This window comes from Elgaria multicarinata, chromosome 9 (assembly GCF_023053635.1).
Source record: "Elgaria multicarinata webbii isolate HBS135686 ecotype San Diego chromosome 9, rElgMul1.1.pri, whole genome shotgun sequence".
Taxonomy (NCBI): Eukaryota; Metazoa; Chordata; class Lepidosauria; order Squamata; family Anguidae; genus Elgaria; species Elgaria multicarinata.
This window is the reverse complement of record NC_086179.1, coordinates 3,390,351-3,417,464: the sequence shown is the minus strand read 5'-3', so window position 1 is coordinate 3,417,464 and position 27,114 is coordinate 3,390,351. Positions and strand designations below refer to the sequence as shown.

The 27,114-nt window shown below is 54.3% G+C and overlaps 1 protein-coding gene across 4 annotated transcripts in view; it reads left to right on the top strand.

The window, feature by feature from the left end:
• The window catches only part of TNPO3 (transportin 3), a 63,242-nt gene that overhangs the window by 27,874 nt on the left and 8,254 nt on the right, over positions 1-27,114 (top strand). The window contains exons 5-19 of one of the 4 annotated variants that reach the window (XM_063134610.1): positions 586-729; positions 3,031-3,206; positions 4,919-5,057; positions 5,257-5,403; positions 7,824-7,931; positions 8,793-8,884; positions 11,248-11,387; positions 12,708-12,899; positions 15,460-15,551; positions 17,948-18,024; positions 18,302-18,362; positions 19,612-19,752; positions 21,524-21,640; positions 24,074-24,168; positions 24,604-24,760. In XM_063134610.1, coding sequence (XP_062990680.1) covers positions 586-729; positions 3,031-3,206; positions 4,919-5,057; positions 5,257-5,403; positions 7,824-7,931; positions 8,793-8,884; positions 11,248-11,387; positions 12,708-12,899; positions 15,460-15,551; positions 17,948-18,024; positions 18,302-18,362; positions 19,612-19,752; positions 21,524-21,640; positions 24,074-24,168; positions 24,604-24,760 — 1,878 coding nt within the window. Of the gene's footprint in view, positions 1-585; positions 730-3,030; positions 3,207-4,918; positions 5,058-5,256; positions 5,404-7,823; positions 7,932-8,792; positions 8,885-11,247; positions 11,388-12,707; positions 12,900-15,459; positions 15,552-17,947; positions 18,025-18,301; positions 18,441-19,611; positions 19,753-21,511; positions 21,641-24,073; positions 24,169-24,603; positions 24,761-27,114 lie in introns of all 4 variants that reach the window. The other 3 variants (XM_063134609.1, XM_063134608.1, XM_063134607.1) reach the window with 3 other exon arrangements.

Genomic DNA, 27,114 nt, shown 5'->3' with positions numbered 1-27,114 from the left:
GAGGGAGGAGAGGGGGGGGGGGGCGGGTACCACCTCCTAATCCTTCCCTTCTGGATTCCCAGTCTCCAAATTCCTAGATTCTGGAGTCCCACTAAACAGCCCATTTTCAGGCGCTGTCAGGCGAAGTTTGTGTCATCAGCCAGCCGGCTTTGTGACTGGCTCAACACCGTTCCCTCCATGAGAGGCAGCACTTAAGTTCTGAAGGGGGCTGCAGGCCTGCGTGGAAATCCTGGCATGTGACCTGGAAAGAAGCCCTGCTCCTTAAGCCTAAGCTGTCAGCTGTGGAGAGAAAGGCGCTCTGCACATGCTCAGAGAGAGGGCGATCCTCCATCACTTCATATCTGTCTGTGGTCCGGCTACAGACGGATGGAGACATGCTCGACTCCCTCAAAGAACGGAAGGGGGCGGAGAGGCCGTCCAGCCTCTCCGTCCATCACCCACCCACCCTGCCCGGTCAGGGCGCGCACTGCACGCCAGGGCCCTGCGAGCAGAGCGCCTGAGCGCTGCTGAAAGGGGCTCTGCAGGCCGCGTTGTTTGAGGCAATCTCAGCGCCGCTCTTGTTCCTCTTCCTCCTCTGTGCCGCAGGTGACCTGCGTGGAGAAGGCCGGCAATGACGAGAAGGTGCTCATCAAGATCTTTCGCTGCCTGGGGAGCTGGTTCAACCTGGGGGTCCTGGACAGCACCTTCATGGCCAACAGCAAGTTACTGTCGCTGCTCTTTGAGGTTCTGGTGCGTTTCCTGGGACTAGTCGCCGATAAAGAGGGGACCGCAAATAACGAAGGAATGAAAAAGCCAAAGGGTGGAACCTGGAGCCTGTCCATAAGAACATCAGAAGCGCCCTGATGCTGGATCAGGCCAAGGGTCTACCTAGTCCAGCGCTCTGTTCACGCAGCGGCCAACCAGCCGTCGGCCAGGGATGAACAAGCAGGACATGGTGCAACAGCACCCTCCCGCCCATGTTCCCCAGCAACTGGGGCACACGGGCTTACTGCCCTGAACGCTGGAGGTAGCACACAACGTTTACCGTAGCACGTTGTCGCTCAGGAGAGAAGTGAGCTCATATCGCTGTACGAAGTGCCCTGATGAAGGACTCCACACAGTCCGAAACGCGCAGGCCATAAGAAATGTTTTTGGACATACTCCAGGTTCCACCCCCATGCCCTGTGGCTTATCTTGTTCCTTCGCGTTTCCTGGGACCCCAGAGCTCAGGTCTCTGAAGGACGGCCTGGCTTAAGTGGCCAGGCGCTCATTGCCGGGGCTTGGTGCCGGGGAGGGAGGGAGGGTTTCGACGCACCCTCAATGGTTGCGCAGGTCTCCTTTGGGGCAGGTCTGAACTGAGGACGGTCCGGTGTTGCGCTTGGATCCGACCAGCCACCGAATGCGAAAGTGCCGACATCTGCACAGCGGTGTGTATTTTTCTAGTGTGTGCTCACGGAATTTGCAAGGAATAACACTCCCCCCCTCTTCCTGGAATCCAGGAGTTGGAAGGGATCCCCAAAGGCCATCTAGTCCACTCCCCATCCTCCTAGGAGGTGGGGCACACACGGTGGCGTCCCCCAGAGCCCCTTTCTAACGCCTACCGATCGAATTGGAGAGATCCGTAAAAGAAGTTGCCCAGTATTCGAGATTCTGTCTTGAGGTCTCAGCTTCTGTAGCTGCTCAAGGAGGGGGGGCTGTTCCAGGTCTAACAATCGCTAGCAAATCTCCTTCTGGTTTCGAACTTAAATCTGTTGTGTCAGAAGCGAATGCATGAAGGGGTCTTGCAATTCGGGAAAGAGAGAAGTACACGGGTGCAGATTCTGTCAAATCGGGGGGGGTGTCTCCCCCACCCCCACCCCCACCCTGTCCACTGCCAGATGTGTCTTACTGTGTGTGTTCTATCTCCCCAACGTGGGAGGGGGCTGCATCAAACCTCCAACCAAGTGAAGTTTAACCCGTAAAAACCTCTGTCATCTGATTTTGCTAGTCTTGCGGGTGCCTGAGTGGGGCAGTGGGGACGCCTTCTCCGTGGCTTCTTCATGGGATCCTGTCGTGCATTTTGAAGGGTTCCACCACCTTCTTCCTTCTACGTGCCATTCCTCCGCCCGACCCCTTTCAGGAATCTCTCACCTCTGCCAAAAGCTTCTCTTCTTCCACACCGTCTTTCCGGGAACATTTCCCCCTCACTTGTTCCCCTGGTGCCATCTGATGCTTTCCTAACCCCTCCCCTTTCTTCCTTGCTTTCCAGGCCCTCCCAAGCCCTCGGACGGCTTGCTAAATAATCCACAAAGCTTTTATTAAGTTCTTTAACCTGAATAGAGTCTACCTCTTTGTAACGGCACCTTAAGCAATTACTATGCAAACTGAGCAAGACAATTGTCCATTCAAGAAGAATAGAAGCCGCTTCTCAAACGCCTGTAACTTCAGAGCGCCTGGTGCGGAGGCAGGTTCTGGCGTAATCTAACCGACTTTCTCACGCCTTCCTTCCGCACCGTGCATTTCAGCTTCCGGCGGACCCTAGCATCAGTTAGTGTTTCAGAATGCTCACCCCCGGAAGCTCCCTTGTTTCCCTCTGAGAGTGTAGGATTTGGCCTTGAGGAGATAAGCTCTGGAGGGGGCTGATTTCCAGCTGAGGAATCTCCCGTGAGAGCTTCCTCCCCCACTGGTCCAGGCTGGCTGGTGTCTGGCGCTGCGTCTTCTAATTCTGAATCTGATTCTGATGGATTACCTGAAACCCCTTCTCCCAAAGCAGGGGCAGTAGGGTTAGACATGACAGTCACCCCCCCTTCACCCTCCCTCCCTGTCTTATCCCTCTAATGCTCTTTGAGCGCTGCTTTGCTCGTTTCTGTGTTTCGCCCGTCACCCGGTATGCTAAACAGATGCTGCGTAACGTTCATAACGGAAGGAAAGTGTAGCTAACCAAGTCTGGTCAGCGGTCAGTGTTGCGGGGGGAGGCAGGGAGGGAAAGGCACGGCTCAGGAGGCTGGGCGCTGGATGAGACCCCGACAGGGAAGGACTGAGTGAGGTTCCTCTCTCTCGGGCGGCTTTCAGCAACAGGACAAGACGTCGTCGAACCTGCACGAAGCGGCCTCAGACTGCGTCTGCTCCGCCCTCTACGCCATCGAGAACGTGGAGACCAACCTGCCGCTGGCGCTGCAGCTGTTCCAGGGGGTCCTGACCCTGGAGACGGCGTACCACATGGCCGTGGCCCGCGAGGATTTGGACAAGTGAGTAGGCCAGAGGCCCTGGGCAATGCTGCAGCCCTTTCTGGGAAGTGTTTGGCCTTGGCAAATTCAGGAGGGCGGAAGTCAGAGGCACACCTGTGCTGGATTTCTCCTCTCAGTTGCGGTTTTTAAATTTGCTTTTAAATTTCGGCCTGGGTCCAAAGAGGTATTTGTCTTTTTTTTTTTTTAAAACACCTTTATTTTCTTTTAATGAAACAATGACAACTTGGGATACGTTGATTCCCTGCCTGCCTCTCACTGTGCGTATATGTCTGCTTTTGAACGTCCTCTGTTTCCAAAGTGCTTTGCTCTAGGGAGAGGAGCTGTTGTTTAACAACACAAGTCCCCCTGGACACTTGGAACTAATTGAATGGTTCTTTGATCCCAGCTAGAGTTTCAAGCAACGTTTCCCCCCACATGGGAAGCGTGTTGTAGACCTTGTGCCGCCGAAAGAACCCACTCCTGTCAAGTCACAAGCGCTCTGATTTTTAACTGTATCGGTCTAGTGCAGCCTTCCTCAACCTGGGGCGCTCCAGATGTGTTGGACTGCATCTCCCAGAATGCCCCAGCCTGGCTGGGGCATTCTGGGAGATGCAATCCAACACATCTGGAGCGCCCCAGGTTGAGGAAGGCTGGTCTAGCGTTTAACTAGATAGAATCATAGAAAAGTAGCGTTGGAAAGGGGCCTCTAAGGCCATCGAGTCCAACCCCTTGCTCAATGCAGGAATGCACCTTAAACCATCCCTGACAGACGGCTGTCTGTTAGGAACACCTGGACTGTAAGGAACCTCTTTGGTTTTGCCAGTTCATCAGAAACAGGCAAAAAATAATTTAAAAAAACAGCAACAGAGGAAACCACCAACATAAGTAACAAAGAAAATTATTTATGTCTCCGCTAGCCCTCCACAGTGTCAAGCGGACAGAAAGACTCCCATTCCCATAAAAAGAACTGAGAAAAAGCGAGGACCAAGAGTCAATGAATCTGCATGGAATTTAATCAGACTCATTTCCTGAGCGATCGCCGCCACTATCAGTCTCTGCTTCAGTGGCAGTGCTGCCCCCTAGAGGCAGAAATGCATCTTGCTCTTGCATTTGAGAGTTGTAGTCTCAGTTTGCCACCTAGGACTTTGCTTGTTCTCGGTGCACAGAAATTGTAATAATCTGATACTGTACATAGTTTTTAGAAATCATTTGGAGAAGTAAATATCTGAACACCTTGTCTTAAATATTTTATTCGTTATCCTAAAATAAGACATCCCGTAATCCATTTTTTCTTCATTTTTCTTTCAATTTTTCAGGAAACCCCCCAAAAAAGGCTTTGGGAAAACCTGGGTTTTTCCCGATTTTTTCTGGTTTTTTTTCCCAGGCCTTCACATCTCTACCCCTCCCCAAAAGGAATGTGGGAAGGGATGGGGCTGCAGCTCCTGGGAAGGAATCAGTTGCCTGGTGAGGTTGTGGCCTCTCCCACACTAGAGGCCTTCAAGAGGCAGCTGGACAACCATCTGTGAGGGATGCTTTAGGGTGGATTCCTGCACTGAGCAGGGGGTTGGACTCGATGGCCTTGTAGGCCCCTTCCAACTCTGCTATTCTATGATTCTATGATTCTATAAGGAGCTGGAGGAGGTGTTAAAGGGGGGGGGCAGTGACCTTCCTCCTCCGTTGCCCCCTCTGTGGCCTTGCTGTGATGTGGGCCATCTCATTGCCTTTCCTTTCAGGGTTCTCAATTACTGCCGGATCTTCACTGAACTCTGTGAGACCTTTCTGGATAAAATCGTGTGTACTCCGGGCCACGGCTTGGGAGACCTGCGGACCATAGAGCTGCTCTTGATCTGCGCAGGCCACCCACAGTACGAGGTAGGAAGCCACCACCCCTACCCCTGGCCTTCGCTTGAGGGCACCCTCTGCTGCCCACACCAGTTCACCTCCTTCCAAGGCCAGGGAGACTGCAGAGGGAGGCGGTGGGCTATGGGAGGCAGGTGGAGGGTTGGGCGGCACGAGAGAGCGAGAGCACAGGACTGGGCTGCGTCCGCTTCAAAGGCTCTTCTGCCAACAGGTGGTAGAAATTTCCTTCAACTTCTGGTACCGGCTGGGGGAGCACCTTTACAAGACGGAGGACGCCGTCATCCACAGCATTTTCAAGGCCTACATTCAGAGGCTCCTTCATGCACTGGCTCGGCACTGTCAGCTGGATCCGGACCACGTAAGCCTGTCGCCCTTCCACCTCTGACCCGCCTCCCGCCTCCCACTTGGCCAAACACGCCTGCAGCTTTTCCTCGTGGCTGCAGGGAGCGAACTCCAGCGACGTTGTCCCTTGGTTAGGTTCACTTGCAAGGCTGCTCTTCAGCCTCTGATCCTCTCTCTCTCTCTCTCTCTCTCTTCCTTGTGTGGGTTTAGCGAGCGCCTCCCTCCCTCCTTCAAGAAGGGCCGTTCTCCTTTGCTCTTCCTCAGGCAAAGAGGACTGCCTGACCCACCATCGCCATGTCAATACCTTGGAAATGACCCCCCCTCTTAGTTTATTTATTTAGAATATTTATATACCGCTCCCCATTGAAAGATTTCAGAGCGGTGTACAAGGTAAAATGAAAATAAAAACAGACTAAAGCAGTTAAAACAAAATTTAAAAGAAGCAAAAACAGAAATCCAAGGCTGCATGTTAAGGAACGGCTTCTTGGAATAAAGACGTTTTCAGGAGGTGCCGAAAGGAGTCCAAGGTTGGCGCCTGCCTGACCTCCAGAGGCAGGGAGTTCCACAGGAGGGGGGCCACCACGCTGAAGGCTCTTCCCCTGGTGGATTCCAATCGGAGGATGGATCTAGGTGGAACCACCAGGAGCAGGCCCTCGGATGACCTCAGTGACCAGGCAGGTTGGTAGGGAGAAGACAGAGCTCTCTCAGGTCTCCTGGTCCCAAGTTGTTTAGTTAAGGGGAGAGGAAGTGGAAAGGCAATATGGAAGAGTGGCACAGCCCATCTAGTGTACCTGTGAAACGGAGAGCTCTTTATTTATGTATTTATTTATTTATTGCATTTTTATACCGCCCAATAGCCGGAGCTCTCTGGGCGGTTCACAAAAATTAAAACCATTCAAAGTATAAAACAAACAGTATAAAAACATGATATAAAGTATGGTATCGAAGCACAACCAGGATAAAAGCAGCAGCAGTGCAGAAATGCAAATTTAAAATGCAAATTTAAAACAGCCAAGTTAAAATTAAATTTACAGACTGTTAAAATGCTGAGAGAATAAAAAGGTCTTCACCTGGCGTCTGAAAGAGTATAGTGTAGGTGCCGGGCGAACTGGAGCTCATTTCACAGCTGCGGTGCCACAGCAGAGAAGGCCCTGCTTCTCCTGGTAGCCACCTGCCTCGCTTCCTTTGCACAAGGAAAGCTTGCATTGCGGTGGGGTGGTGGTGGAATATGCATTTTGCACTTTGCACTGGATTCAGTCTAGATAGCTTGGCTTCATAGGCCTGCCTTTTTATGAGCACTAAAATGAAACCTGCTTCAGTCATTACTGAACGAGACAAGAGCCTTTGAAAACTTGGTTTTGTAGCCCTGTGTGTGAGTGAAAACACTCACTCGGCCGCTTTGGTTCTCCAAGTGCGACTCCTCACGCCTTCCTCTGCCTGTGCAACAGAATCAGATCAAAGCCACAAACTTCCGACGTGCCTGGAAAGTACTTTTCAGCAGGGCACACGCTTCAGGACTGTGAAGTCGGGATTTGGTTTTAGGGGAAGAGGTTTATACGTTTTTCAGTCATGGGCTTTGCGACCGGAGGGGGCCTGGAGGCTTCGGCCTACGCTGAATGTGGGCCCTGGGTGGGCTGCACGCCTCCCTTGGAAGTCTTCCATGCTGTCCATCCCAGATGCTGAGACGTCGCTCCCCCAAGCCTGCTGGTCAGCGGCTTGGCCATCTTGGGAGAGCCCAATTGTCCTGGGGAAGGCGGTGGGCAGAGGGGTTCCCTCTCCCTGTCCGTTGTTTTCCCCAGTGCAGTGGCATTCCCACAAGCCCTTTGGTGGCTTTGCAGACCCTCCCTGTGCACCACCCTCCCTATTTAAATCACCTGCCTCTCTCTCCCCCCCAAGCTGATGGGAATGGGGGGAGCTCCTCGGCTGTTCCCAGTTCGAATCCAGCTGAGCCGTGAGGGGCACAGAGAGGCACGCTGAAATCTTGGCCTGTAGGGAGGGTAAACCACCTCCTCCCTGTTGTGCAGCCCTCGTCGGATTCCCCAGCTGGCCCTGTGCCCCTCCCCCTGAAAAGAGCTGCCCTCTCCACCTGTGCCCAGAGAAACCCACGATTTGCAGGCCTTGGATGGTCTTTCAGCTCCGGACGTGCCGGCAGGTGCTGACCTCTCTGTTGCTGTGTAGCCGGAGTTCTTCCAGGGACCAGTCTCCACCGGTCGCTGGACTGGGAGTCAAGAGATCTGGGTTCTAGTCCCCACTCAGCCATGGAAACCCACCGGGTGACTTTGGGCCAGTCACAGACTCTCAGCCCAACCTACCTCACAGGGTTGTTGTGAGGATAAAATGGAGAGGAGGAGGATGTACGCCGCCTTGAGTTCCTTGGAGGGAAAAAGGTGGGATATAAATGCAATAATAAATAAACCTTCCCTTTCCCTCTGCTAGGAAGGGATCCCCGAGGAGACAGACGACTTCGGGGAGTTCCGGATGAGGGTGTCGGACCTCGTGAAGGACTTGATCTTCCTGGTCGGCTCTGTGGAATGTTTTGCCCAGGTGAGAGGGGGGGGCGAAGGTGGGGGTTGGCCTTGTGTGGCTTGGGGGTTGCCGCAGACTCACCAGCGTTTGCTTCCGGCTTGAGGGCCCCTCCAAGGGGGCTTTGTTTTGCCCCTGGGGCGCATCTGACCCCATGCAGATCAGTCGTGGCTGGTGGCCCACCATCGCCGCTCAGTCCCTCTTGGGGGTTGTAATTACCCCGCGGGACTGTGTTCAGACGTAGCTGCCCTGGTGCCCTAAAGCCGCTCCACCTCTGAGCCGGCCCACGCTGCGAACTCTGGCTCTGCGGCACAGGAGCCTCTGGGGAGCCATGGAAATGCTCGACCAGGATGATCAGGGGTCTGGAAACAAAGCCCTATGAAGAGAGACTGAAAGAACTGGGCATGTTTAGCCTGGAGAAGAGAAGATTGAGGGGAGACATGAGAGCACTCTTCAAATACTTAAAAGGTTGTCACACAGAGGAGGGCCAGGATCTCTTCTCGATCCTCCCAGAGTGCAGGACACGGAATAACGGGCTCAAGTGACAGGAAGCCAGATTCCAGCTGGACATCAGGAAAAACTTCCTGGCTGTTAGAGCAGTACGACAATGGGACCAGTTACCTAGGGAGGTTGTGGGCTCTCCCACACTAGAGGCCTTCAAGAGGCAGCTGGACAACCATCTGTCAGGGATGCTTTAGGGTGGATTCCTGCATTGAGCAGGGGGTTGGACTCGATGGCCTTGTAGGCCCCTTCCAACTCTGCTATTCTATGATTCTATGATTTGGGGATCCCAGACTCTCCCTCCTGCCCCACTCGTCCTCTTACCCAAAGCTCTTCCTGCTGCGCCATTCAGCCCGGCTGATCGCCGTCTGTCCTTCACAGCTTTACGCAACCCTGAAAGAGGGCAACCCTCCCTGGGAAGTGACGGAAGCCGTTCTCTTCATCATGGCTTCGATAGCCAAGAGCGTGGATCAGTGAGTACTCGGCCGGGATGGGGGGAAGGGGAGGAGGCTCTTAGGGCAGTGGGGCTCAGCCCCGTGGCATCTACGTTGTGTGGACGCAGTCCAGGAAGCAGCCAAGAGCCTGCAGGTCAGCTCCAGCCCAGGGATGGCCACCCATTGGCCCACCGTGCGCCTGAAACGTACGGGCTGCAGCTCCCCTCCCCAGAGGCCTGCAGTTTTTTGCCTCGTTCAGGTCTGAATCTCTTGGTGGCAGAGAGTATTTATTTATTTATTTATTTATTACATTTCTATACCGCCCAATAGCCAGGGCTCTCTGGGCGGTTCACAAAAATTAAAACCATTCATAGTATAAAACAACAGTATGAAACCATACTATAAAATACAATATAAAAGCTCAACCAGATAAAAACAGCAGCGATGCAAAATTACAAATTTAAAACACCCAAGTTAAAATTTATTTATAGACTGTTAAAATGCTGGGAGAATAAAAAGGCCTTCACCTGGCGTCTAAAAGCATATAATGTAGGTGCCAAGCGAACCTCCTTAGGGAGCTCATTCCACAGCCGGGGTGCCACAGCAGAGAAGGCCCTGCTCCTGGTAGCCACCTGCCTCACTTCCTTTGGCAGGGGCTCGTGGAGAAGGACTCCTGAGGATGACCTTAGGGTCCGGGCAAGTACATACGGGAGGAGGCGTTCCTTCAGATAGCCTGGCCCCAAGCCATTTAGGGCTTTAAATGTCAATACCAGCACTTTGAATCGGGCCCGGACCTGGACTGGCAGCCAATGAAGCTGGAAAAGGTCTGCCGTGATGTGGTCTCGCCGGCCAGTCCCTGTTAGTAACCGTGCTGAAGCCCTGTTTTGTACCAGCTGAAGCTTCCGGACCGTTTTCAAAGGCAGCCCCACGTATAACGCATTGCAGTATTCCAAACGAGAGGTTATCAGAGCATGGATCACTGTAGCTAGGCTATCTTCGTCCAGATAAGAGAGTAGGCCAGGGGATGTAGCTAAAGGTAGGGGCGTGCCCTTGGAGAGGCTGCCTCTTCAATATTAAAAAATAAAATAAAAATGGGAATATCCAGCTAGAACAGTGGTTCTCAACCTTCCTAATGCCGCGACCCTTTAATACAGTTCCTCATGTTGTGGTGACCCCCAACCATAAAATTATTTTCGTTCTTCTCTACACGATCCATTGTCATGGGATGGTTTGCTAATGAAAATAATACATAACAATAGCTTTAATAATACAAAAGATGATACATGACATAGTTCAGTCAATACAGTCTCCTAAGACCATCAGAAATATGTGTTTTCCAATGGTCTTAGGCGACCCCTGTGAAAGGGTTGTTCGACCCCCAAAGGGGTCCCGACCCACAGGTTGAGAACCGCTGAGCTAGAAGGTTTGGAGGGCGAAAAGCCCAGAAAGGCTGGCGCACAACCTTCCTCGCTTAAAAACAGCAACCGCAAACAACCGTGCGTCTCTCGCCCTGTTTGTGAGTGTTTTTAAAACCCGTCTCCTCTTTGAAGACTCGGTAGCAGCAGTTTGGTACAGCAGATGATCAACGGAGCGGTAAAGCAATCCGTTGAAAATCAGACCGAGGCGACCAGCTGCAGAGCGAGATTAGAAAACGGAGCAGAAGCCGGAGGTTCAGAAATGGCCATTGTGGGATGGAACCATTCCACAAGGGCTGAGAGGGAGCGCCGTTCAGCCTGCCGCAGCCGTGTCCGGTCCTGCCTGTCTGTCTGCAGGCGTTTCCCAGCGTGCGATTCCGGAGCACGAGATTCCCGGTCCGCCGCATCCGCTGCTCGTCCCAAATGCTGGCTGGAGCAGCCTCACGTTTTACCAGCAGAGGGCACCCTTGCCCCCAGAACTTGCAGGAGAACAGCTGGAGCAGCTAATTTGGGTGTTTAAACGCGGATCTGCTTGTGTTGCCTAGAAAAAAGGGGACGGAGGGGCGATGTCCATGAGGATGGGCTGCAGCTCAAAGGGTAGAGCACATGGCTTGCCGGCAGAAGGTTCCAGGTTCAAGCCCCGGCTTTAAAGGGTGGAGGGCGCGAGAAAAGACGATCTCGGAAACCCTGGAGAGTCCTAAGAACATCAGAAGTGCCCTGATGCTGGATCTGACCAAGAGTCCATCTAGTCCAGCATTCTGTTCACACAGGGGCCCACGAGCTGTTGACCAGGGACCAACAAAGCAGGACATGGTGCAACAGCACCCTCCCGCCCATGTTCCCCAGCAACTGGTACGCACAGGGTTACTGCCTCAAATACTGGAGGTAGCACACAACCATCAGGTCTAGTAGCCCTTGATAGCCTTCTCCTCCAGGAGTCAGTGGAGTTGTTTTGGCGGGTGACGAACGACCTCCTTCTGTCCGCAGGGAGAACAACCCGACGCTGGTGGAGGTGCTGGACGGGGTGGTGCGCCTCCCCGAATCGGTGCACACGGCGGTCCGCTACACGAGCATCGAGCTGGTGGGCGAAATGAGCGAAGTGGTGGACAGGAACCCCCAGTTCCTAGGTGAGTGGCAGGAGAGTGGGGGCGGCTTTGGCTGCGGCCGGGGGGGGCGGCTTTCCAGCACCCTTTTTTCCAGCACAGAAGTTTCAGTGCCAGCCCGAATCGCAGCGTGTCCCTTTTGGGTGCCAGCTTGGGCGAATCAGTTGAAGTTTTAATTGTTGGTTTAGAAAGCCATGCCAGCCAGTCTGGGAAAAAACATGACTGCTCATTGACCCTGTTCAGACGACACACTGAGCCATGGTTAGGCCACTAGCCCTTTTGCAGCAGATGGTTAGTGAGTGTCTTTAAACCGTGGTTATGTAGCCACCAGGGTTAGGAATGGTTCACCCGACACACTTAAGCCATGGTTCATATGACACGCTAAGCCATAATGTTTAGTTCAGATGCTTAAGCATTTCATCTGAACAAGGTCACCGTGGCTTAGTATGTCATGTGTCCCACTCCTAACCCTGGTGGCTACATAACCACTGTTTAAACACACTAACCATTTGCTACAAAAGGGTAAACGGCCGAACCATGGCATAGCACAGTGGTTCCCAAAGTGGGCGGTACTGCCCCCTTAGGGGCTGTGGGATTGCATAGGGGGGTGCTAAGAGGCAAAGGGGCAGCAGGAGGGGCGCTCGAGGTGGTCTTTTCTGAGAAGCGCCTCTCCAGAAGGTCTTAACACCCAGGAACGTTTTTATGGGGGAAGGTAGTTTGGTCCCAAGCCATACAGGGGAAGAATCCACACATGTATTAATACCGTTTAAGAAGAGTCCTTTTAACGGTGAATTGAAAAGTTTCAAAAGCACCAAAATGCTAATGAAGAGACATCGCCTGCTTGGTGTGCCCCGCCACGCTGGCTGCAAAACAGAGGCGTTTGCTCTCTTTTCCCTCCCTCCCTCCCTCCCTCTCTCCCTCGGCAAGCCTGTGGAGGATGCTTCGGATTTTGAATAAATATTCAATTAATTGTTACTGTTTTGAATTTTATTGTTAGTGGGTTGTTGAAAACCACTATTCTGAATAATGATTTTTATGGTGTAGGGTAGGGGGGCACTGGGCATGTGTTTGTGGAACCAAGGGGGCGGTGACCTGAAAAAGTTTGGGAACCACTGGCTTAGCATGTCATCTGAACGGGCCCATTGTCTTGCCTAGTGCAGCCTCCCCCAACCCGGCTCCCTCCAGAAGGATTGGACTACATCTCCCATCGCCCCCAATTAGCACGGGCTTGGCTTTATTTGGAGTAGGAACGGCTGCCCGTTGCTGACCTTTTGCTGCTAGGTTTCAATCTCTCCCTCTCTCTCTTCTCTTCTCTCCTCCCCCTTCCCCCCCCCCCCCCCGAAGATCCCGTGCTCGGCTACCTGATGAAGGGCCTGTGCGAGAAGTCACTGGCCTCGGTGGCAGCCAAAGCCATCCACAACATTTGCTCGGTGTGCCGCGACCACATGGCCCAGCACTTCAACGGCTTGCTGGAAATCGCCCGTTCGCTGGACTCCTTCATGCTCTCGCCGGAAGCTGCGGTGGGACTCCTGAAAGGTCTGCGCTTTCCCGCCCTGTCCAAGCCGAGCAGCAGGGCCCTGTCACCGGAGGGGAGGCGGGGAGGGAGGGAGGGAGGGGTGGTTTCAAAGAAAGGCAGGAATCAAGTTTTCAGGACGTAATTGTCATTCTCCTCGGAAAGGCAAGTTAGCTCAGCCTTGCTCAACCCAGCGCCCTGCTGGATGCGTTGGACTGCCAAGTTCCATCTATCTATATTTATTTATTTATTTATTACATTTTTATACCGCCCAATAGCCGAAGCTCTCTGGGCGGTTCACAAAACTTAAAACCATAATAAAACAACCAACAGGTTAAAAACCCAAATACAAAATGCAGTATAAAAAACACCACCAGGATAAAACCACGCAGCAAAAATTGATGTAAGATTAAAATACAGAATTAGAACAGTAAAATTTAAATTTAAGTTAAAATTAAGTGTTAAAATACTGAGAGAATAAAAAGGTCTTCAGCTGGCGACGAAAAGAGTACAGTGTAGGCGCCAGGCGGACCTCTCTGGGGAGCTCGTTCCACAGCCGGGGTGCCACAGCGGAGAAAGCCCTCCTCCTAGTAGCCACCTGCCTCACTTCCTTCTGCTCACAGAGAAAGGCCCTTGTGAATGATCTTAAGGTCCGGACAGGTGCATATGGGAGGAGGCGTTCCTTCAAATAACCTGGCCCCAAACCGTTTAGGGCTTTGAATGTCAATACGAGCGCTTTGAATCGGGCCTGGACCTGGATTGGCAGCCAATGAAGTAGTAGAAGGACTGGCGTGATGTGGTCTCACTGGCCAGTCCCTGTTAGCAAACAGGCTGCCCTGTTTTGTACCAGCTGAAGCTTCCGGACCACTTTCAAAGGCAGCCCCACGTATAACGCATTGCAGTAATCCAAACGAGAGGTTATCAGAGCATGGATCACTGTAGCTAGGCTATCTCTGTTCAGATAAGGGCGCAGTTGGTATATCAGCCTCAGTTGATAAAAGGTGCTCTTTGCCACTGAGTTCACCTGTGCTTCAAGTGACAGTTCTGGATCCAAGAGCACCCCCAAACTACGGACCCGATCCTTTAGGGAGAGTGCAACCCCGTCCAGGACAGGGCAAACATCACCTCGCCGGACAGATGAACCACCCGCTAACAGTACCTCCGTCTTGTCTGGATTGAGTCTCAGTTTGTTAGCCCTCATCCAGTCCCTTACCGTGCCCAGGCACTGGTTCAGAACAGCCACTGCCTCACCTGGGTTTGATGAAAAGGAACCCTCAGCGGCTTCACGTATATGTTAAACAGCATAGGGGATAAGATAGAGCCCTGTGGAACCCCATGGCTTAGGAGCCACGGCACAGAGCAATAATCCCCCAGCACCACCTTCTGGAATCAGCCATCCAAGCAGGAGCAGAAGCACTGCAACGCAGTACCTCCAACTCCCAGCTCAGACTACCCATCCAGAAGGATACCATGGTCGATGGTATCGAAGGCCGCTGAGAGGTCCCGGAGAACCAACAGGGTCGCACTCCCCCTGTCTCTCTCCCGACAGAGGTCATCCCACAGGGCGACCAAGGCAGTTTCCGTTCCAAAACCAGGCCTGAAACCCGATTGAAATGGATCTAGATAATCCGTTTCATTCCAGAGTGCCTGGAGTTGTCCTGCAACCACCCGCTCAAGCACCTTGCCCAGGAAAGGGATGTTCGCCACCGGCCTGTAGTTGTTAACATCTTCCGGGTCCAGGTTTGGCGTTTTCAGGAGTGGTCTAATTACCGCCTCTTTTAAAGAGGCCGGCACCACTCCCTCTCTCAAGGAGGCATTTACAACCAGCATGGCCAGCGGGGGGATGATGGGGCTTGCAGTCCAGTGCATCGAGAGGGGCGCCGGGTTGAGCAAGGCTGAGCTAGAGGTGAGAGATGGAAGTTGATCCTCTGAAGACCACTTGGGTTGCAGGAGCCGTGCGCAGGACGGCCGACATCCCACTGTCTCCGGTTGAAAGCTTGTGGGAGGCATCTGCTCGCGTCCTTGGAGAGTTGCCGCTGCTGCCGCCATCAGGGTTGGGATTCCTGGGCTGCCTGGGTTATTAGCCTGCCGTGGCGTCCGGCAGCATTGCGCAGCGCCTGCTTGGGAGGGCCTCAGTCCCTGGATCTTGGGCAGCGGTTCTGTCTCGATGGCCTTTCCCTCCTGCCCGATATCCAGGGAGCTCTGGGCAGCTCCCGTTTTTGTCCTCACGACGGCCCTGTGAGGTAGGTTGGGCTGAGCGAAGGGGGAACTGGCTGCTGGTCACCAGTGCGCTTCCTGGTTGCGCGAGGATCCGAATCCAGGCCTCCCCCGCATCCTTAACTCCGCCTTCCCCAGCCTGATGTGCCACCCCTTGTGTTGTACTACAAGTCCCATCCTTTGCTGGCTGAGAACGATAGGCGTTGCAGTTTAAGAAATCCGGAGGGGTACCATGTGCTGGTGGTGGTGGTGGGGAATGCTGCTCTAACCAGTGTGCGATGCTGCTTCTCGAGGGGGAGCTCCAGGCTGGCTCAGTTGACGGAGCTGCCCCCCTCCCTCCCTCCCTCCCTCCCTCTTGCCCGGCAGGGACTGCGTTGGTGCTGGCCAGGCTGCCCCTGGAGAAGATCTCCGCGTGTCTCAGCGAACTTTGTGCCGTTCAGGTGATGGCGCTGAAAAAGGTACGTGTTCCGGGGTGGGTGGGGGGCGCACCGCTAAGCGCAGCATCGTTATCCTGCAGGCGTGGGGGGTGCTGTGCGGGGCGAGAGGGACGGTTTCCCCCCATGGAAGAAATGAATTTTAGGATACAATCCGTCCGCCGAGGCAGGACCCCAAAGGCCAGCTCCCACACTTGGGACTCAGGCGAAGCTCTTTTATTTATTTAAATCTATTGATTTCAATAAGGTCATGTGAGATCTGTCAGTCTCCTGTTAGGGTACGACCACCGGCAAAATTTAACCCCACAAAAACAACCATGAAATCGAAACGAACCATTGGAACCAGATAAGCTTATATGTTCACCACTGGGCCCGACGTCGTCCTGGCTCGGAGGTCAAGTGCAGCGGAGGAGACCTCGGGGCTGCCCCTCGAAGCCGGGCCCGTACCGGTGGAGCCTGGGGGGCCACCCTGGAGGAGCTCCAGCGATTCTTTTTTTAGAACGCTGCTTGCTTATTTTACTTCAAGGGCGGGAGTAGATGCCGTGACGATCGCTGGGCTGCCCCTGGAAATGACCTCCTCCCCTTCCAGGGTGCCCTTTCCCCTGAGCCCTGCTACGGTCCCGGTGCCCATTTCTCTGACTCTTCCCCATTTCATTGGAAATGCTCACCGGAACGGCTGTGGGCCCTGGGGTACTTTGGGCACAATGTTCTGGTGGAGGGGCAGGAGGAATTTTTACCTGGGGCTGCCTGAGTTCACACGATGCCAGGATTTTTCCAGCTGCGTTGGCTTCCAGTCCATATCTGGGCCCGATTCAAACTGCTGGTGTTAACACTCGGAGCCCTAAATGGCTTGGGGCCAGTTAAATGAAGCATCGCCTCCTCCCGTATGGACCTGCCCGGACCCTAAGGTCATCCTCAGGGGTCCTTCTCCGTGAGCCCCTGCCGAAAGAAGTGAGGCAGGTGGCTACCAGGAGCAGGGCCTTTTCTGCTGTGGCACCCCGGCTGTGGAATGAGCTCCCTAGGGAGGTTCGGCTAGCATCAGCGTTGTACTTTTTCCGGCACCAGGGAAAGATCTTTTCTTTTCTTTTCCCCAGTAGTCTTTTAGCTCTTGCTATTTTAAATCTCTGCACTGCTACTAGGTTTCTTCTGTTTGTTCTTTGATATTATAGTTTTAAGCTTTTGTGTTTTATATTTTATGCTGTAAATTGTGGTTTTAAGTTTTGTCAACCGCCCCGAGAGCTTTGGCGATTGCAAATAAATAAATAAAATAAGATTTTCAGCAGCATCCCCCTGTGCTCTGTAACACGAGTTTCTGCCGTCAGTTGCATGAGTCGGCCTTCCCCAACTGAGCGCCCTCCAGATGTGTTGGGCTGCAGCTGCTAGCAAGGTTGTCTGGAGGTGCGAGGAGCGTTTTGCCCCGGCCGTGGGCTTTCAGTTTTTTTCAGGATTGCCAAGGAGAGAAAAGTAGCCAAACTCACAGGTTTGCTTACAAGGAGACTCAATTTATTGGCATATTTCAGCACGTCGGCATATCCCAATAAAAGCAGACCAGGCTGCGAAAGCTTCCTGCACAAAAGACCCTTCTGCAAAAACTGGACACACACACCCACACACACACCCACCCGCACCTCTGGGCACAAGAACAATTATAGCATAGCTGAACTTGACGTTGCTGCCAAGGTCAGCAAGTGATGGATTGCACAGCGACTCGTAACAAAGCGGTTCTTCTCATCATAGGAATCTATAGCATAGGTCTACGTTGTTGTGATAAATCAGGCATTTCTTTGGCACGCCTAAGGATCCTCTTCACCCAGGCGCACTTACTCATTGGATGAAGAGGCTGGGATGTCGGCTCGTTAGAGCCTCCAGAGACAGTACCAGTCTACACAGATAAGACACCTGCTGTTCTCATGAGATCACTGTTAGTTAACTGTGCTTTGAACCCATTTTTCCCATGACACAAAGGAAGGCAATAACAGTTTGCTAGCTTAGAAGCAGAGGCAGCTATTCTCCCAGAAGCCTTTGCAGGCAGCCGTGGTTTGCCAGCCTCCAAGCCAGCCTTCCTCAACCGGGGGCGCTCCAGATGTGTTGGACTACAACTCCCAGAATGCCCCAGCCAGCTGGCTGGGGCATTCTGGGAGTTGTAGTCCAACACATCTGGAGCGCCCCCGGTTGAGGAAGGCTGCTCCAGACCATACAAGGAGTTGTAGTCCAGCACATCTGGCGGGCACCGGTTGGGGGAGGCTCATGAACGCGAATGGAGTGCCAAAGCAGGCCCTGAACGTCGCAGTCCCTGCCTCCTGGCAAGAGGTCCCAGTTTTGCTGTGCCGCCTTCTCCCTGAGGAAGGCGAGTTCTGCGAACGTCGCTGAATTTCCCCCTCGGGGGGCTCTGTGTGTGTGTGTGTTTGTGTCTCTTTCAGCTGCTCTCTCAGGAGCCAAGCAACGGCCTCTCCTCAGACCCCACTGTGCCCCTAGATCGCCTCGCTGTTATATTTAGGTACGAAGCCGCTACTGGAGAGGGGGCCGCTCTTGAGAGCCTGCTGCCCCCACCCTCTCTCTGCTCCCAGCTCGGTTCTCCCGCGTTCCGTCGCCTACGTTTCCAAAATGGCGGCGCTCCCGCCCGAGATCAGGGAGCGGAGAATTGTAGTTCAAAACAAATCTCCGAGAGGAGACACAAACCCCCCCCCCCCGGTTTCCCCTTAAAAGTCTGGCTGTGCCCTTTCTCCTCCTCTCACCCTTTTCCCCTCTCTTTCGCCCCCCCCCCCCCCCCGCAGGCATACCAACCCTATTGTAGAAAATGGACAGACCCACCCGTGCCAAAAAGTCATCCAGGAGGTAGGTCCCCTCCTCACTCCAGAGGGTCCGCAGAGAGAGCCGACGATGGCAGCTTGGCTCGCTTGCCTGAGCCACCAGGCACGTGTTCCGCGTCGTTGCCCCTCTTGCCCCGGGCCTGTGCTGCCTGCCTGGGTGGCACGCGGCAGCTTGGGCTCTCTCGGCTGAGCTGGCGGGCGGGGCGGGGCAGGGCAGGGCTGGCTGGCCCTGCTTCCATTTGGGGGCGGGGAGGCGGGGGCTCGCCTCTCTCTGCCTGCGTTGGCCGTCCCTGGCCTCTCGGGCCGGATTCCAGGTCGCAGGAGAGAGAGCTCGGGTTGTGCTGGGCTGATCCACCCCCCAGCCTGGTAGCCAGGGCTGGTGCTGGACTATTTTGCGCCCTAGGCAAGGCGAGCTACTTGCACACACACACACACACACACACACACACACACACACACCAAAAAATAATTGCCAACTTCAATTCAGTTGTTCAAGAAGAGTTTCTGAACTATATTATATTTTCCTTTTATTACGTTTTTTCTTAAAACAGCTCATTTGTATAAAACTGCGACCCTGAAAGGGCAGCACTGCGCCCCTCTGAGGTCTGTGCCTTAGGCGGCTGCCTAGTTGGTCGAACGGTAGCGCCGGCCCTGCTGGTAGCACGAAAGCGGCCACATGCCTCCGCTTGCCGCCTTCCCTTTTCCTTGGCATCCCTGGGGAGGGGGGGTCACAATATTTAGTAGAAGTCATCCCATAGTGCCTTAGAGCAGCCTTCCCCAACCACGTGCCCACGGGACACGTTACACTGAAACCGCCCCAACAGCTTCGGCACTAGAAATGCAATAAGTAAATAAAATACAACAACTCCCATCATTCCCAGCCAACGCGGCCACCGGCCCGACAGGCGAGGCTTCGAAATCGAGCCTTCCTGAGTGAGGCACCCACGTGAGTTCAGGGTGACCCTTGAATGGGGGACGTCCTGGTTCCCAGCCGAGTCCTCGGCCTCTTGGCCGCCGTGCTGCCCCAGTTGGAGCCGTGAGCCTTTGATGCTGCTGCAACGCGGGGCCTTTCCCCTGCTGGCCCCACGCTCTCTCCCTGCCCCCAGCTCAGGCTTGTGCCATCCTGGTCCTCCCAAACGTACGGCAAACTGACAAGCCCAGCTCGCCCCGCCCGGCCTTTTGCGCTCGAAGCGTGGCTGATGGGGGGGGGGCCTTTCGCCCCGGCCTCTGTCCACCCCCGCTCAGCGTCCGTCTCTGCTCTTTCTTCCGCCCAGATCTGGCCCGTCCTGTCGGAGACCCTGAACAAGCACCGTGCCGATAACCGCATTGTGGAGCGCTGCTGCCGATGCCTGCGCTTCGCTGTCCGCTGCGTGGGCAAAGGGTCGGCGGCGCTCCTGCAGCCTCTGGTCACTCAGGTAATACGCGGGGCGGGGGGTGGGCAGGAGGCGGAGGAGCAAAGAGGTCAGGGGCGGGCGGGGGGCGGGGGCGCTCCGTTCAGCTGGAGAAACGTGCGCGCCCCCGGATGTGGGTGCCCGTCTATTTCTGTGCGGGGCCGGAAGTGTTCTAGATTCTGCACCCCCAAGTAAACTTGTGTCAATTTTGCAAACTTGTGCAGATCTCATTATTGTGCACATTGCTGTTTCCACAAGCCCACTAACACTCAGTTGGAATGGTTGCTCAGTACAGAATCCCTTGATCTTCTGCAGCGCTGGCAAGTTCATAGAGTTGGAAGGGGCCTACAAGGCCATTGAGTCCAACCCTCTGCTCAATGCAGGAATCCACCCTAAGGCATCCCTGACAGATGGTTGTCCAGCTGCCTCTTGAAGGACTCTAGTGTGAGAGAGCCCACAACCTCCCTAGGGAACTGATTCCATTGTCGTACTGCTCTAACAGTCAGGAAGTTTTTCCTGATGTCCAGCCGGAATCTGGCTTCCTTTAACTTGAGCCGGTTATTCCGTGTCCTACACCCTGGGAGGATCGAGAAGAGATCCTGGCCCTCCTCTGTGTGACGACCTTTGAAGTCTTTGAAGAGTGCTGTCGTGTCTCCCCTCCATCTTCTCTTCTCCAGGCTAAACATGCCCAGTTCTTTCAGTCTCTCCTCATAGGGCTTTGTTTCCAGACCCCTGATCCTCCTCATTGCCCTCCAGCTTGTCTGCGTCCTTCTTGAAGTGTGGTGCCCAGAACTGGACACAACACTCAAGATGAGGCCTAACCAGGGCCGAATAGAGGGGAACCAGTACCTCGTGCGATTTGGGTTCTGAATTTATTTATTTGTGTTGCTGTTTTTAATAAGGAATGGAAGTGCTTAGAGGTTGAATTGTGCATTTCCCTGATTAAGGTCAGGCTTCCCCTTGGGCATTCCTAAGAAAGTTCTGGAGGTTTATTGAAACCAAATCGATCTGAAAAGCCTTCCACCAAGCGCTTTTCGAGGCTGTTTGTCCCCTCAGAGCCCCACGGGGCCTAATCGGGCAGCCCAGTCCACGCAGTCTCTGGAGTCCCTGCCGGGAGGCGGGGCTCAAGCTCCAAGCCCCGCCCCCTGGAGGAATCCCTGCCGTTAACTCTAGTGTGAAATCAGCGGCAGCAGCAGGGATGCCCAGAAGCCCGGGTCTGACTTGCTCGCCCCGGGGAGAGCAGCCCCTCCTTCCTAGGCGAGCGAGTCCTACTGCTTCTCCGCCCCAGCCCCTTCCAGCCCTGCTCCTCTCTCTGATCTAGGGGTGGGGATGTGGGGGTGTCCAGGGTTTCTTCCTTTGTCTCGGGAGGGGGCACAGTTCTGTGTTCCCTTCCAGCATGAAGCAAAAAAGCGGGGAGATGGCATCAGGGCTGGGGGCCTGCCCGTGACCTCCTCTGGTCCCACCCCGAAGCAGTCCTGGTGTACACTTGAGGGTCAGGGTCTCTCCCCTCGCCTCCTCCTGGATCCCTTAATCTAGTGCTGTCGGCCTTCTACCACGGCGCTCCAGAGCCCCCTTTCCATGGGTTCCTGGCTCTTCTGCCCGGCCTACCTATCGCAAATGCACCCTGAGCGGCTTACTGGCAGTAGCGCCCTCGGCAACCGCAGGGTTAGAATCCGGGGGGGGGACGGACGGACGAAGCCCCTGGCCGGGGGGTGGTGGTGGTGGCGGTGGTGTGTTGGACCGCCCTCCTTGGCTTGTTGCTCCTTGGCTGACCCTTGTGTAGCTTCCTTGGCAGATGGTGAGCGTCTACCAGGAGCACCAGCACTCCTGCTTCCTGTACCTGGGCAGCATCCTGGTGGACGAGTACGGGATGGAGGAGGGCTGTCGGCAGGGGCTGCTGGATATGCTGCAGGTAGGTCAGCGCCGCCTCCCCTTGGGTTGCCCCACCCCCCGCCCCCGGGGCTTCTCTGGGTGGGGGTCTGCCTTGCCCCACCAGGTTTGCTCCCGGCGAGACGTCTTCTGGGCACCATTGCATCTCGGTCTGGATACCTGCGGGGCTGGGGGCCGCCAGGGTTTCTGTTAACGTTTCTTTATAGTTCTTTAATCTTATATCAATTTTGCTGCGTGGTTTTATCCTGGTTGTGCTTTTTATATTGTATTTTGTATTTGTGCTTTTAACCTGTTGGTTGTTTTATTGTGGTTTTAGTTTTTGTGAACCGCTCAGAGAGCTTCGGCTATTGGGCGGTATAAAAATGTAATAAATAAACAAATAAATTGTATCTAATTATTTATTACATTTCTATGCTGCCCAATAGCTGAAGGTCTCTGGGCGGTTCACAAAAATCAAAACCATAATAAAACAACCAACAGGTTAAAAGCACAAGTACAAAATACAGTATAAAAAGCACAACCGGGATAAAACCACGCAGGAGAAGTTGATATAAGATTAAAATACGGGATTAAAACAGTAAAATTTAAATGTAAGTTAAAATTAAGTGTTAAAATACTGAGAGAATAAAAAGGTCTTCAGCTGGCGACGAAAAGAGTACAGTGTAGGCTCTCTGGGGAGCTCGTTCCACAACCGGGGTGCCACAGCGGAGAAGGCCCTCCTCCTAGTAGCCACCTGCCTCGCTTCCTTTGGCAGGGGCTCATGGAGAAGGGCCCCTGTAGATGATCTTAAGGTCCGGGTAGGTACATATGGGAGGAGGCGTTCCTTCAAATAACCTGGCCCCAAACCGTTTAGGGCTTTAAATGTCAATACCAGCACTTCGAATCGGGCCCGGACCTGGATTGGCAGCCAATGAAGTTGTAAAAGGACTGGCGTATGGTTTAAAAACGATGATAATAATGGGATGCTGGCATGTGCAAAGGCCAAGGCCACACCCTCCAGCGCCATCTGGACTTGGGTTCGAAAGAGAGGCTTTGTGTTCCGGAGCTCAGAGCCCGCCTCCGGTCCTGGGGCCAAGTGCCTTTTCTTCTCGTCCACCCCTTTGCCTTCTGGGAAATGGAGAGTTCTGTCACCGGCCGTACCCCACGCTGGCGGCCATTTTGTGAGAGCATCCGTGACACGCCCTCAAAAGCCCAAACGTGTCGATCACCCCAAAAAAGGTGAAACAGGCAGCTGCTTCCCAGTCAGGTTTTGCAGATGTTTTATGTGGATTCCCTTGGATCAGGCTTTTTGGAAAAGGGGTGGGGCGGCAGCGGTTCCTGCCTGGGACCCAATTGGGGTTTCCTGCACACAAAGGTTCCTGCAAGAGCCCCTGCTGAGGCAGCTTCCTTGTGTGGCATTATGGGCCCCTCGGGGGCAGGGGAGCGTATGCGCCCATCCCCACAGCGCGCCCACGAACCAGGCCGAACTGCCCCTCGGAAAACGTACCTCCCCCCTCGTGTAGGATAGTTCTGCCACTCTATGCCCCATTGGAGCTGGAAGGCGCCATCGAGCTTTGTGTCGGACTACAAGGCCCATCCACTGCTGACTGGGAACGATGGGAGTTGTATTCCAATTCAGACGGAAGGCACCCGGTTGGGGGAGGCTGGTCTAACGCCCTTCTAAAGGCCTCAGAGCTCATGGCCACGACCACTTCATAGAATAGCAGAGTTGGAAGGGTCCTACAAGGCCATCGAGTCCAACCCCCTGCTCAGTGCAGGAATCCACCCTAAAGCATCCCTGACATATGGCTGTCCAGCTGCCTCTTGAAGGCCTCGAGTGTGGGAGAGCCCACAACCTCCCTAGGGAACTGATTCCATTGTCGTACTGCTCTAACAGTCAGGAAGTTTTTCCTGATGTCCATCTGGAATCTGGCTTCCTTTAACTTGAGCCCATGATTCCGTGTCCTGCACTCTGGGAGGATCAAGAAGAGATCCTGGCCCTCCTCTGCATGAGAACCTTTCAAATATTTGAAGAGTGCTCTCATGTCTCCCCTCCCACTTCCTGCGGTGGCTAGTCCCACGGGTGAATGCAGGGCCATGTGAGCAACCCCCCCCCCTTTGGTCTGCTGCCTCTCGCTTTCCTTGGACCTCCCCGAGTTCTAGCCACACAAGGGGAGGAGGACGTCTTTTTCTGCGCATCGGGCACAATTCCATAAACTCTTGATTGTGTCCCACCCCCTAGCCATTGCCCCCAAGGTTCCTAGCCTTTTCTCCTCGGGAGGAAAGTGCTCCAGCCCCCCGTGAGCGTTTGGGTTCTCCCGTTCTGCACCTTTTCCAGCTCCTTTCTAAGATGGGGGCTGCCCACGGTGCTCCGAATGCAGGGCCGTGCCGTCTGTCGTGGCAGCCGTGGGGAGAGGCTCTCGCTGGATCTTGTACCAAGCGGCTGAGCCGTTTCCCCTTCTCCCTCTTGCCCTAGGCGCTCTGCGTCCCCACGTTCAGGCTCGTTGAGCAACCCAACGGCCTCCAGAACCATCCGGACACGGTGGACGACCTCTTCCGGCTGGCGACCAGGTAACTCAGTCCTCCTCCACCGCCGGCTCTGGCCCGTCCCGATCCAGGCCAGAGCAGCCCATCCGAGCGGTTTCCTCTCTGCAAAGGCCTGCTGGAGCAAAACTGTGTGGCGGTTTCTCTGCTAAGCGGGCAGCACTCCCAAGCAGGGGTGGGGCAGAGCGGGGGGGTGGGAGGTTCCGAAGTTCAGGGGCCGTGACCGCAAAGGCCCTGCTCTGTCCCCGCAGGGACTCGAGGAGGCGCTTGGCCAGTCGGTCGGTTAACTGATGGGCAGGCGCTGCTCACGGGGGTTCTGGGATCTCTAGGCCCCAATCCCAGAAGCGCTGTCGGGGCCGCTTGAGCTGGCTCTGGCCGCCCACCAGACTTGCTGAGCCCGTTTGCGGCCCCGCTGCTGCCCGTGCTGTGCTCTGACCGGCCGCGCCGCCCTCCTCCGCCCAGGTTCATCCAGCGCAGCCCCGTGACGCTGCTCCGCAGCCAAGTGATCCTGCCCATCCTGCAGTGGGCCATTGCGGCCACCGCCCTGGACCACCGCGATGCCAACTGCAGCGTCATGAAGTTCCTGCGGGACCTTGTCCACACGGGCGTGGCCAATGACGTGAGTGGCGTGCGTGCGGAGGGGCGGGGCGGCGCGGGGGTCTAAAAGAGGGGCCTGCCTGCCTGCCTGCAAACGTCACAGCTCGTGGATTGCCGTGGGGGACTCGGGGCCAGGCCTCAGCAGAGCAGGGAGGGCGGCAGCTGCACCCCTCTTCCTCGCAGTGGCCTTGGTGGGGCTGTCCCAGGAACGTCTCCTGAGGGCCACCGTCCGGCCGCTGGGCCTTGTGCCTCCTGGGAGTCTGTCCCCGTGCTCCCGGCGCGCTTCCCCCTCCTGCCAGATCGCAGAGGTTAGCTTTGGTTTCTCAGTGGGGAGAGGAATGCAGTCTGTCTGTACTCAGAAGCATTCTCCTTAACGGCACCAGCCCTGACATCTGTAGCTGAGCCTTGGCTGCTCCTGAGTATTTGCGGCATGCCTGGCGCTGCCCAGAACCCAGGAGTGACGGGGGCCTCCCGAGAGGGCTTCCAAGGCCACGCTAGGGGCAGGAAACGTGGGCTCCCTAGCTTGAAAAGTGGGGCTTAGGACCTCGAAGCTGAGGCAGAGCGCCGGCGTGAAGGCTTATGGGCAGTGGCACGGTCACAGGGACAAAGGCCTCCTGGCGAGGGAAGGCCCAGCAGCAGGGGAACACAGCCCGAGGGGTGACATGAGCATCGTCAAGAACGCCAGGAGAAAAGGGTAGGGGTGCGCGCTCTGCACCAAAAATCTGGGGGTCTCATGGACCTCTGAAATCGCAGTGCAGTTAGGGGGCAGTGTGTGTCGACTTGGTACCATATGTTTATGGGAGCTGTGTCTGAACTAGAATGAAGCTGCAACCAATTTTCTTCACGTCTTGAAAAATGGAGGTTGGCTGAAAGGAAGGATTTAGGAAAAACGGCTGACGTTATGGAAATAATGAAAACCACCCCATGTGAATGAGTCGTCCCAGGAAGTGACGATGACTGGCAGGCAGTGTAGAGCCATACAAGACAATATTAGGATACGGGAAAGACTCTCGTGCCAAAGGCTGATCTGTGTACTACAAGTGTGGACGCATCTCAGCCGGGCGTAAAATCGAGAGAAGAAAGGGCGGCGAGAGAAAAGTTTGCTATTGCTAGTACTAGTACCTGTCTCCTGTTTTGAAGACAGGACTCAAGTTTATATGCTTTGAAAAAATATATTAAAAAATAAAGAACTTACATGTATGTTTATTCTTAGGGAGAGCACACACCCACCCATTTCACCCCATCAGAGCAAACGATCTGGGAACGCAGCAGATCTCTGTTTTTATAAACTGAAGATGCATAACTGTGCATCAGCAAAATAAAAGATAAAAGGTCCTGCGCAGTTTTGGGTGTGTGTGTGTATTGGGGGTGGGGGAATGGTTTGAGGGTGTGTTTTTTTTTTTTTTTAATCCTAAAAATCAAGGGATGAAGGGATCAGATTCAAACTTGGCATGGCTAAAATCCGTACATAAGAGCTGTCACGGTGCCACATTTCATCTCTTTTAAAAAAGACAGAGCTGTAAGCATTTTGGTTTCCCATAGGCTATCATTGGGCGGTAATCCAACAGGGCGGAGAGACGGAGCCGCTCTGGAAATCGGAGTGGAGAATCGCCTCATTGGAGTGCTGCTCCGATTTTAGGAGCGGGCCAGAGCCGCTCTGCACACCCCTAGAAAAGGGTACCCAAAAGACAGGTGCGATTTGCTGGCAGCTTGGAGATAGACAGGGCAACTTCCAAGGTTGCATGCGTCCGAGGGCGGGGCGATGACTCTCCTCCCAGCAGGAATTTGGGGGCTGAGCAGGGCATAGTGGCAAACCCGTCAGCTCTGTCTTTCCCACCTCTTCTTTGGCTGATGGCGGTCCTTCCTCTCTTTCCTTCCTTCCTTCCTTCCTTCCTTCCTTCCTTCCTTCCTTCCTTCCTTTCCTTCTTTCTTCCACCCTTCCTCCCTTCCCTCTTTCCGTTCTTTCTTTCTTTCTTTCCTTCCTTCTTCCTCCCTTTCTTCCTCCCTCCCTCCCTCCCTTCCTTCCTTCCTTCCTTCCTTTCCTTCTTTCTTTCTTTCCTTCTTTCTTCCTCCCTTCCTTCTTTTTTACCTCTTTCCCTCTTTCCGTCCGTCCTTCCTTCTTTCTTTCTTGATTTCTTTCTTTCTTTCTTTCTTTCTTTCTTTCTTTCTTTCTTTCCTTCCTTCTTTCTTTCTTTCCTTCTCCTTCCCTCCCTCACTTCCTTCCTTCCTTCCTTCCTTCTTTCCTTCCTTCCTTCCTTCCTTCCTTCCTTCCTTCCTTCTTCTTTCTTCCTTTCTTTCCTTCCTTCCTTCTTTCCGTCCTTCCTTCCTTCCTTCTTTCTTTCTTCCTTTCTTTCCTTCCTTCTTTCCCTCTTTCCT